The sequence below is a fragment of the Prunus persica genome, chromosome G6 (assembly GCF_000346465.2).
Source record: "Prunus persica cultivar Lovell chromosome G6, Prunus_persica_NCBIv2, whole genome shotgun sequence".
NCBI classification, from domain to species: domain Eukaryota; kingdom Viridiplantae; phylum Streptophyta; class Magnoliopsida; order Rosales; family Rosaceae; genus Prunus; species Prunus persica.
Window position 1 is genome coordinate 18,387,131 of NC_034014.1, and position 10,872 is coordinate 18,398,002.

The window sequence follows — 10,872 nt, forward strand, 5'->3', positions numbered from 1 at the left end:
TCCTCACCTCTCACTTTAATTAACAAATTAACAAATTAATTAATTAACTAAATAATCATAATTAATTATCCTTTTTTAATTTATTAATTAGCTTCGCATTCCCATAGGCCATAGCTGTGCGTCTTCCTCGTCCTCTTCCCCTCCACTTTACCTTTCACTCCATTTCAGTCTCTCTCTCTCTCTCTCTCTCTCTCTCTCTCTTCTCTTCCTCTCTCTTCCTTCAGATCTCAAGCTGAGGTTTCTCTCTTGGAGTCGCCATGGCGGCTCGATCTCTACTCTCTGTGCTTCTTCTACTGGCGTGCGTGCTTCTAGAGCCTCAGAATGCTCGCGCGCTTACGCTGTCCGCGAGGCTCATACACCGCTTCTCAGATGAGGCGAAGGCGCTACGGATTTCGAGAAGCGGAGAAGACCCCAAGGACTTAGGTCGGTGGCCGCAGAGGAACTCCATGGATTACTATCACCTACTTGCAAGCACCGACTTCCAGAAACGGAAGATGAAGCTCGGCTCTCGTAGCCACTTCCAGTTCCTCTTCCCCTCTGAAGGTAGCAACACGGTATCGTTTGGCAACGACTTCGGCTGGTGCGTCTCTTTCTTACCTCATTTCACTTCGTTTCAAATTTCTTGTTTTCAAGCATAATGCCATGATGTAGAAAGATGATGTATTTTTGTGTGTATTTTAGGTTACATTATACGTGGATTGATATAGGGACGCCTAATGTTTCGTTTCTGGTTGCCTTGGATACTGGGAGTGATCTATTTTGGGTTCCATGTGATTGCATACAGTGCGCTCCCTTATCTGCCTCTTACTATAGTACCCTGGTAGGCCACCTTTCTATGTAATTATGATTCTTTTGCCTTTAATTTTATGTTCATCGTTTTATTTTCATGCCATGAGCTACTGGAAACTTAATGTGTATCCAAGATTGTTAGAAAGATGTTAGAAAAAAAGAAAACGAAGAAATTTTTGCATTTTCTTGAGGAATTGAAGCCACTCTCTCCCAACCCGCAAAAGGATAAAAGGGGAAATCTGAGGAATTCAATATAGACTCATCAAGTGTTGTTGGTTAATGGTCAATGTTTCGTTAAGTAGACTCTGGGTGTCTATGTTTGAGTGAAGTTAGTAAGTCTCTTCTAAGGCTTGATAACAGGTTTCGCACTTATTTCCAATAATTGATTGGCAGGTGCTCCCTCGTATTTGGGGCATCTATTATGCAGGATAGAGATTTGAACGAGTACAGCCCATCGGGTTCAAACACCAGCAAGCATGTATCTTGCAGCCATGAGTTATGTGAATCTGGTACAAACTGCAAGAGTCCCAAGCAGTCATGCCCGTACACTGTTGACTACTACACAGAAAATACATCAAGTTCTGGACTTCTTGTGGAGGACATATTACACTTTGCTGCTGGCGGTGATGATGGGCCAAACACTTCTATTGAAGCCCCTGTTATCATAGGGTGTGTTTGGTTGATATTTCTTGCCTCATTAATATTTTGAACTAAATGTCGGAAATGGTTCCAGCAAAGATTTAGAAATTTGCTTCTGGCATAATGCAGATGTGGTATGAAGCAAAGTGGTGGTTACCTGGATGGGATTGCTCCCGATGGTCTTTTGGGTTTAGGACTTGGAGAGATTTCAGTTCCTACTTTCCTTGCTAAGGCAGGATTGACCAAGAACTCTTTCTCAATGTGCTTTGATGAGGATGATTCTGGGAGACTATTTTTTGGGGACCAGGGACCAGCTGCACAACAATCTACATCTTTCCTGCCTTCAAATGGAAACTAGTAAAAACTATATATGCACTTCTGTTCAATTTACAACTTTAAGTGATAGTTACTAGATGCTTGCTAAGCTAACATTCTTGTAGATGCTGAAATCTCCATTGTGTTATCGTTTATTTCCAGTGAAACCTATATTGTTGGAGTGGAAGCATGTTGTATTGAAAATTCTTGTCTTAAGCAGACAAGCTTCAAAGCACTGGTTGACAGTGGGACATCATTTACATTTCTTCCAGAAGCATTGTATGATAAAATTTCAGAGGAGGTACATCTTTTCATTAAATTCCAATATCTGAGTTTGCTATCTGCATACCTGGTAGGCTGATACCACTTCCATTCATTGATAGTTTGACAGACAGGTAAATGCGACAATCACCAACTATGCAGGATCTCCTTGGAAGTACTGCTACAATACAAGGTGAATTTTCATGAAATTATAAGCTTTGAGAATCTCCCGGCTCCACTTCCTTCAGTTGTGTGTGTCTGTATCTTATGCCATTGTTCTGGTGGTTTTTCCTAGAACAGTTCTCAAGATCTTCCCAAAGTGCCTTCTGTGACGTTGATGTTTGTGGCAAACAACAGCTTTGTGGTACATGACCCTGTCTTTCCGATAAACGGTAATCAGGTAGGTAAACTAGCTCTTCAGATTTTTTGAGTGGATGTGAAATAACTTAAGTTTCTTTATTTCTGTCAATATACGTATAGCTCACTGAGTTTATAGGGCTATATAACAACTTAGTAAAGAAGACAAATGGTTCAAGAAGTTCATTTTCATGATGAAAATAATAATATGATATCTGGGCCAGATTGTCATTAAGTCATGATACAATTTTAATTCAAAATGGTATAGCTGTAATTTTTGTTCAGTGGTAAAAATTTGTATCATGATTGTAGTATGACAATTCAAGAGCTTGATAGTAGACCATGTAGTATCTTTGTAATAAACTAGATGATTGATTAATTTGCTTATAAAGTGATTTTATTTACATACAAGAAGTGACGACATAGAAAGTCAACTTATGATGTAATTTCTGTTGTCATAGTCGAGAGGCTTTTTCCAATACACTATTTTAATTTGAATGAGAATGAACTTTATAAATGCGCTCACTTGTCTAGACATGTCATATCTCTCAGTCAAACAAACCTGAACCTAATCTGTAAATCTTCTCATTAGCAGTCCGCTGGTGGGGCAATTTATGTTAAATTCACTTGTTTGATACTTCACTTTCCCATCTTTGGTTGAAGAATGATGCGCTTTAATATCATGGTTATTATACAGTTCTTTTTCCTGCTTATTAATGTTAAACTTTCTGGCTTTGATAATGAGAAGGTATTCTCTTTGTACTTTGATAAAGTTTGTTGGTTTACCACCATTTCCCAAACCTTAAGCTTTCGGATGTGGGGCAACAATTTCTATCTATTATAACACTTTCCTTCACATGTGCCCTTCTCTCCCCAGTAGAGCCTGACATGGAATTGCAAGGATTTAACCATACTTTGTACAAGGAATTAGAGTTAGTTCAACAATTGCTAGTTAAAAAGCTCTTATGGAACATATATTTGGTGTTCTATATTGTCATTGACTATTCATGACTTTGTCTTGCCTTAAAATTTCTTCTTGTGATGCCTTGACTTTGTAATTGAATATTCATGACATTATTCTGTTCTGTACAATACAATGTGTAACTGATTTTAATGTGTTGATTTTCATCCGTACTGATATACTCTGAACTCTTAATATACATATAGAAAAGATAATACAGGTTACTTTTCATATGTATTTTGTGCCATAAACATTTTTGTATTGATGTTTAGAAAAGTAATATATACCAGTGAGAGATGATCACTCAGATAAAATCTTACAGTTTAGGCCTTCCTGGTGCAGGGAGTTGTTGGGTTTTGCTTAGCCATACAGCCGACAGATGGTGATATTGGAACAATTGGACGTAAGCATGAGTCTTCTCTGTAGCAAGAATGCTGCTTAGCTTTTGTTTTTGTTTTTTTCCTGCTAAATGGTTTGTTACTTGAGAATTTTCTTTTGCAGAGAACTTCATGACGGGATACCGGACAGTATTTGATAGAGAGAACTTAAAGTTAGGCTGGTCTCGCTCAAATTGTGAGTTCTCTGGCTTTCTTGAAACATTAGGGATGTTTCCTACTGACTATGTTGTTGTTTGCAATTGGTTGTCCTTATAACATATGATGGGTGAAATATCATCTGTTTGACCTGAAAGTGATTGCCACTAGCTAATTTCGTTTTATTTATCCTAACTGTAAGTTTGTCTGACACTGCTATAGGCCTAGTTCAAGTCACTGTATTAGGATGAACTAGAAAGTGAAAAGCGCAGCTCTTTGCTGATGCTATTTAATTATTGAGGTAGAGCCCTTTTGTCAATAATTACCAATAAACTTTGCAGGCCAAGATTTTAGTGATGCTAAGAGTATGCCCCTAACTCCCTCAAAAGGCACACCACCAAATCCCTTGCCAACAAATGAGCAGCAGAGCACACCGGGTGGCTTTGCACCTGCTGTTGCTGGAAGAGCTCCCTCAAAACCATCAGCTGCATCAAGTCGGCTCGTCTCATCCCAGTTTTGTTCGTTGAGATTGTTGCCTCTACTGCTTGTATTATTTCTGATCGTCCTCGTCATCTAGGTGGATGTGACCATATATCGTAGATCATTTATGTAGTCTTACATGTAAATGCAGGGTTTCTTCTCTTTCTTTTCCTGCCCTGAAATACATATAGAGCAGGAGGTCTGTACTCCATTGGCGTCAGTTTTTCTCTCTATCATGTGTCATTGGATTGGTTGGGGCTTGTAGTAGGGACATGCATTGTATTTAGCTTTTGTTGTATTAATATAATATATATATATATGTATATTTCTTTTTCCTCGATTTTACCCATCAATCTCAACATTTTGCTACCTTCGCCCCCTTTTCTCAAGAATTTTACATGCTATTATTAGGCATTTACAGTCGCTGCTAAAGTATTCTTAGCCATTCTACGCAATGGCATAAGAATGGTTTAGCAGCAAATCACAATTTGACATGTAAAAATAATTTATCAAAAACATAAAAGGAAAAATCTCCATACCATAACAAACTGTGATTGGTAGAAAAATAGGATTTACTCATTAAAGGGAAGGAGGCAGGTGTTTTGCTGTCCAAACTCCCAGTTTTATTGTAATGATTTTTCTGTTGCTTATAGCTTTGAACTGGGCTCTGTAATGATGGAACATGTAGATCATGAAAGGGACTTAAGCAATCTAGCAACAGATCGCAATCTATTCATGTTGTCTTCTTTTTTCTTTTGCCAGCAGAAGTGATTTTAAATAGATATCAAAGCGAAGACAACCTGGAATCTGTTGAAAACACATAAAGATGTTCAGTTTTTGTCATTTTATTGTCTATTTGCAGTTTTCTGCATAAAACAATCGTTCATAATTCATTGATGCTGTCCAAAGACCAAACCAACCAAACTTGGCTAAGTAAAAAAAAAAAAGATCCACCAAATTGGCCATCAATATGAGTTCGAGTCTTGAACTGTTATGATGATTATCTTCAAGAGTCCTTACTAAGTGGTTGTGCGATTATTCTCACCAATTATCCTTAATGAAGAAGCAATCTCACCAATGTTGTTCAATTAAATTGATCAAGTTTTTGGACTCTACTTTTATTGATTTTCGATTGGATTTAAAGTTTTTGTTATGTTTTTTTTTCTTTCTTTGACAGTGATATTCTAAACTATTCTAATATACGAGAATGAGTTCAAACTCGAATGCCAGGTGGCAGACACACTGTCTTATCCAATTTGCCTAGCCAACAGTTGCATTGGATTTGAAGTTTTTAAAACCAATTAGATGTTTTTTCTTCGTTTTGGGATCAAGAAGTGATTATATATTTTATGAGGTGCCAAAAGTTTGGTGGGATGACATAAGTTTTCTCTTGGCCACTTGATTATTTCTTTCATATCCTAATCTCAAACCCAATTTTTCCGCTCAAACTTGGTGATGTGTATGTAAGTTGCATTATATGTAGGTTAAAATTAAAAAAGAAACTTCTATTCTTCTGATTGGTTTAAGGGCATGTTAAGTTTTTTTTTTTTTTTTTTGTACAAGGGATAGTCGAAACTAAAAGAGAAAGGGGAATTTCTCACACAAACATAACTAAGATGTCATGGGGGCTCGAACTTAAGACCTCTTATCTGCAAGTCAAGATTCTTTTTCACTGAACTAGACATCGTTGGCGGCAATGCTTATTTTTTTAAGGGTCATGCTAGGGAGACCAACTTTAGATACCAACTTGTGTACAAACTCTCTAATAGAGGTGGAGCCCACCAATATAATGGGTCCCACACTCTATTAGAGAGTTGGTACACAAGTTAGTATCTAAAATTGGTCTCCCTAGCATTTTCCTTTTTTTAATTAGCAAACCAATCATCAAAACTGATCAAAGTTTTAGAACTATATTGAAGTGGAATGACCATTAAAATATTAAAGTAGATAGAAAGCATTCAATTGCCAAAAAATGGTGCCATCATAATCTAATCCAATTATAATCAATGTACTTTAACCATACCAGCAAGCAACCCCATACCATCTCCTTCTTGGCCTTTACGTATACACCGTTCACGTGTGGATGAAAGGGGATTTACAATAAAGGCCAGCCTTATGAGCATTGCCGCCATAATACAATTTTGGGGATTTACAATACAGTGTTTTCTTCTAATACAATTTTGTTTCTTGAACTTGGATCTTCTATAATTGAAGAAAAAAAATACCACTTCAGTGAAAAACTAGTTGGTTAATAAAATATCACCTTATGTATAAAGAAAAATGAGTAAAGGAAACATGAAGCCTTTGACATTGCTAAAATCCAACGATGTTACCTTCGAACGAAACAAAATAAAAAATTGGTATACACATTAATATGTACTTTTTTGCTTTCTTTTTTGTTGTTTTCTTATGTTAAGCACTAAATCAATTGGTCCTTGTTTGAGAACAACTTTAGATGGATCTTAGTAATGAAAATATTTAATCCTTCTTATCATAGCACCATCTTTAAATGTGAGCGGGTTCAACTTCTTTTTTTAACTTACACAGATTTGTTCATTTTACAAAGCAATCTAAAGTTGGAACTTAGCACAAACATTTAGGGCCTATTTGGTATTCAACTTGAATCCAACTTTTTAAACTCAAAAACAGAATTTAAGTCCAAAACAAAGAAAACATGTTTGGTAGCTCTATTTTTGAAAACTCAAACTCAAGAACAACTAAAAAACACCCCAATTATTAAAAACAAAAAATATATGTTTTTTCAGTTTTTTTCTAACAACCCATAAGTTCTCAAATTTTTAAGATTTGAAAACAGTTTTCAAGTTGCATATCAAACAAGTTTTTGAATCTTAAAAATAGATTTAAGGACTCCTTATTTTTAAGAAAAATCAACGTTTTTGAATTCTCTATTTAAATAGGATACCAAACGCCCCTTTAGCTTTTGATAAGCATAATGAAATTAGAAGATTTTCAGAATCTGATTGCCAATCACATTACCTCTTCTGATATAGAAACCAGGTGGAATCAAAATTCAAAAAAGTAGGGTTCAAATTACATGATTATTAGCAAAAAGTAGGGTCCATTCTAAACATTAAGTAAATTTCTTATCTTTTATTTTAATTTATTTTTTTATTACTCTATTTACTTAAATTTACAATGTGAATAAGGAAGTACCTTCAATTTGATTCAATTAAAAATACTAGAAAATTAAATTCTCAATAAATCAAAATAAGAAAAATCCAATTTTAGTATAAGATACAATTTATTCCAATATTGATAGCTCAACAAGTCAACATATACTTTATACTAAAATCTCATAAAATCGAGTTTGTTTATTTAAGATGTAAGGAATATAAACCATCAAAAATATCATTGAAAACATTAATATTTTAAAAGTCCATTTTTCATACTTAGTCAAATTTTGAGAGAAAACAAATTTTCAAGTAGATGTGTAGTAATCTATATTATTGTGCATCAAAATTTGACCACATATCATACTTGAAAAATTGTTTTCTCTCAAAATTTGACTAAGTATGAAAAATGCATTTCCGAAATACTAATTTTATCAATGATATTTTTGGCGGTTTATATTCCTTATATCTTAAATAAGCAAACCCGATTTTATGAGATTTGTTGAGGTATCAATATTGGTATAAATGGTACCCTATACTAAAATTGGATTTTCATATTTTGATTTGTTGAGAATTTGATTTTCTAATATTTTTAATTGAATCCAAATAGGGGGTACTTTCTTATTTACATTGTAAACTTAAGTAAATAGAGTAATACAAAAATAAATTAAAGTAAAATAAGAATGAAAAGTAAAAAAAATTTTAAAAAAATTGAATCAACATTAAAAATTGAAAATAAATTGAATCAACATTAAAAATAAATTAAATGTTTAGAATGCAAAACCAAAAACAAAAAAAGGCAAATGGGAGGGCTTACTGGGCCGTGCCATGAAAGGGCTTTGTCGGGCCAAGCCGAGGGATGATCAGAGGTTTCAAAACCTAAGCGCAACCCTACCCAACCATAGAGCGGGCCTAACCATCGGGCCAGGTTGGGCTTTAGGCCATCGAGCGTAGAGCTACCAACTTCGCCTTGCGGGCCACGACCCAAATGGTGACTCCTAAGTGGGTGTGTCCAAGTACAACTCAGGAATGTGATGTTGGAATCCGATGCTCAGAGGTATATCTCGATGCTCAATGGGAAGGCTGAGGTGGATGCTGACCTTGAAGGGATTGTCTTCAATATTAGCCGTTGTTGTCTCAACTTAACTGGGTGACCTTTGTGTTTGCTGTTATATTCCTATTTAAATCGATGCACTAGATATTAAGTTATATCAGGTTTGATAAGAGTTTAAATTAGGTTATACCTTGAGATCCAAAACCTTATGAATTAAGGAAAGTTTTGAAGCCAATTAAAGGGGTCTTACGTGAACCGTTGCTTGATGGGCTTAGAGTGTTAGTCAAGTCGACCCTTGGAGAGATGACTTGACTTAGCCTATATAAGCTTAAGATCCTGCTCTCATCAGACACGTTATCTAACCCTAATCTCATCATAAAGAGAGAGCTAAAATAGTTTCTGTGCGAGAGCAGAAGCCTTAAGCCATTCGTGCTTTTGATTGTGTTGCCGCTGCCGTTGAATGAGTTCCGAGGTTGTGTATTCCAGAAAATAGCATCATGTATGTCTTATATGTATTTCAATTTTAGTGAAAGATCATGGACACTTTATAGAAATCTAATTTGCTCCCAGGAGTTGCAATCAGGCAGCACATGTTGTAGCACGTTTTGTTTTCAAACATGGGGGTAATCATGTTTGGGATGATGTGGGTACTAAATGGCTTTTAATAGTTGGAGTTGTATTTTTCCAATTCTTCTCTAAAATTTGTCTAAGGAGGTGATTTAGGGAGCCAATTATGGATGCTCTTATGGGCCATCAAAGCCAATTATGGATGCTCTTATGGGCCATCAAAACCTACCAAATGGAAATGGCAAGTACATAAAAATTCCAATAGATCAATTATTATCAACTATGATATGTAAAAACTATCAAGGGCAGGACTAACTAGAGTATTTTGTTTAGATTTTGGTCTATACGAAAGTATGCATGTAGCTCCGCCATTTAAGTTGATGTATGTTGTAATGATTGTGAATAGAAATGCATTATCAGTAAAGCATCATCTTTAAGTCTTAGACAATACAATACAATTGAAAAGATAAACCAAATCAACCAATCAAGGTAAAAATAAAAACTAAAAAAATTTAATTTTCCCATAAACCAAACAGAAATATATTCAGAAATATGAAAACCTGAAACCCATAACAAACAACAATATAGAACTATATTAAAAAAGTCGGTTCCAATCTCTAAGTATCTAGTAGTTTTGGGCAGTTTTCTTTACTGAGTTGTTGTCCAAATTTCATTTCAATCCTCCCTTGTGAATGTCCCTACACCTACCACTTACCTATTAAACAAAGGCACACATAACCCCTCATTCCAGCTATAGACACTCGGCTCGCCGCGACCACCAACCATTCGTATTAAAGGCTCATGATTCACAGTAGGTTGTTCGTCTCTGTCAACATGATTGACTTAAAAGTTCCCATTTCCATTGTTATTATATGTACCTGGTTGGCACCAAATGGCCCAGCCTATACCTGAAATATGGCCTAACCGAAATATCCTACCCAAAGTATTCTATCTGTTAAAATATGGCCTAGCTAGGCATTGTAACCTAGCCGAAATGTCATACCCGAACTATATGTCTTACCCGACTAATATGGCCTACCTGATTCACTATGTCCTAACCGACCATAAGGTACGACCTGAATACATGTGCTTCTCCCTCACTCCCCAACACAAGGACTACTCAGTCTAGTCCCCCACATGCCACGAGCACCAAGAAGACAGGCCATGCCTTCTCCTAACTGGCCTCATGTGCCCAACTCATGCTCTACTAAAGATGTCTCTCATGCCTCTGCCACTTGCTCATAGGGCAAGTGGCAAGTGGCTCTTCTCTTCTAGCTATATAAGGAGAGAGACCTCCTTCTAACAAAGGAGGCCCATGCTCCTCCCATTAGGCATACCCGGAGATGCCCAAACTCTCCATCTTCCTCATGTATTCAGGCTTTCAAGTCTCACTATGTATATTGTAATGCTCCTCCATAATAAAATACAAGCTCTATAGTGGACGTAACCCTATTCATGGGTGAACCACTCTTAAGCCTTTCACCCGTAACAATTGAGCCGTTTGTAGGAAATCGATACAAAAGGTTATTCTTATTACTCATTCTTCCAAGGTGAAGTCCATCTCTCCCCCGTGAATCTTACCTCCTCTAGGAACAACCTCTCATGGTCCAGACATTGTTGATCCAGACAAGCAAGAAAACTCACATAAGCCTACAAAATTTGCTCAGCTTGGATTAATCCAACAAATGATATTCTGCTCGATTCAAATTAATCAAACAATGGATAATTTGCTCGGCTTGGATTTTCTCACCATTTCTGCTCGGCTCGGATCTTCTCACCATAATA

General features: G+C 36.2%; 1 protein-coding gene across 1 annotated transcript; it reads left to right on the forward strand.

Moving 5' to 3' along the window:
- On the forward strand, window positions 92–4,680 carry LOC18775293 (aspartic proteinase-like protein 1). Its single transcript, XM_007204964.2, has 10 exons — window positions 92–580; window positions 682–820; window positions 1,217–1,458; window positions 1,558–1,785; window positions 1,906–2,044; window positions 2,127–2,197; window positions 2,305–2,404; window positions 3,665–3,725; window positions 3,824–3,895; window positions 4,197–4,680. Exons 1-10 carry the CDS (start codon window positions 258–260, stop codon window positions 4,430–4,432), a joined length of 1,611 nt encoding a protein of 536 aa, XP_007205026.1. The 5' UTR covers window positions 92–257; the 3' UTR covers window positions 4,433–4,680.

Excerpts from the sequence above, each read along its gene's own strand:
- LOC18775293 (XM_007204964.2), top strand. The coding sequence starts at position 258 with ATGGCGGCTCGATCTCTACTCTCTGTGCTTCTTCTACTGGCGTGCGTG. Across the intron at positions 1,786-1,905 it reads CTGCCTTCAAATGGAAACTA|TGAAACCTATATTGTTGGAG; the intron begins GTAAAAACTATA and ends GTTTATTTCCAG. Across the intron at positions 2,405-3,664 it reads TTCCGATAAACGGTAATCAG|GGAGTTGTTGGGTTTTGCTT; the intron begins GTAGGTAAACTA and ends TTCCTGGTGCAG.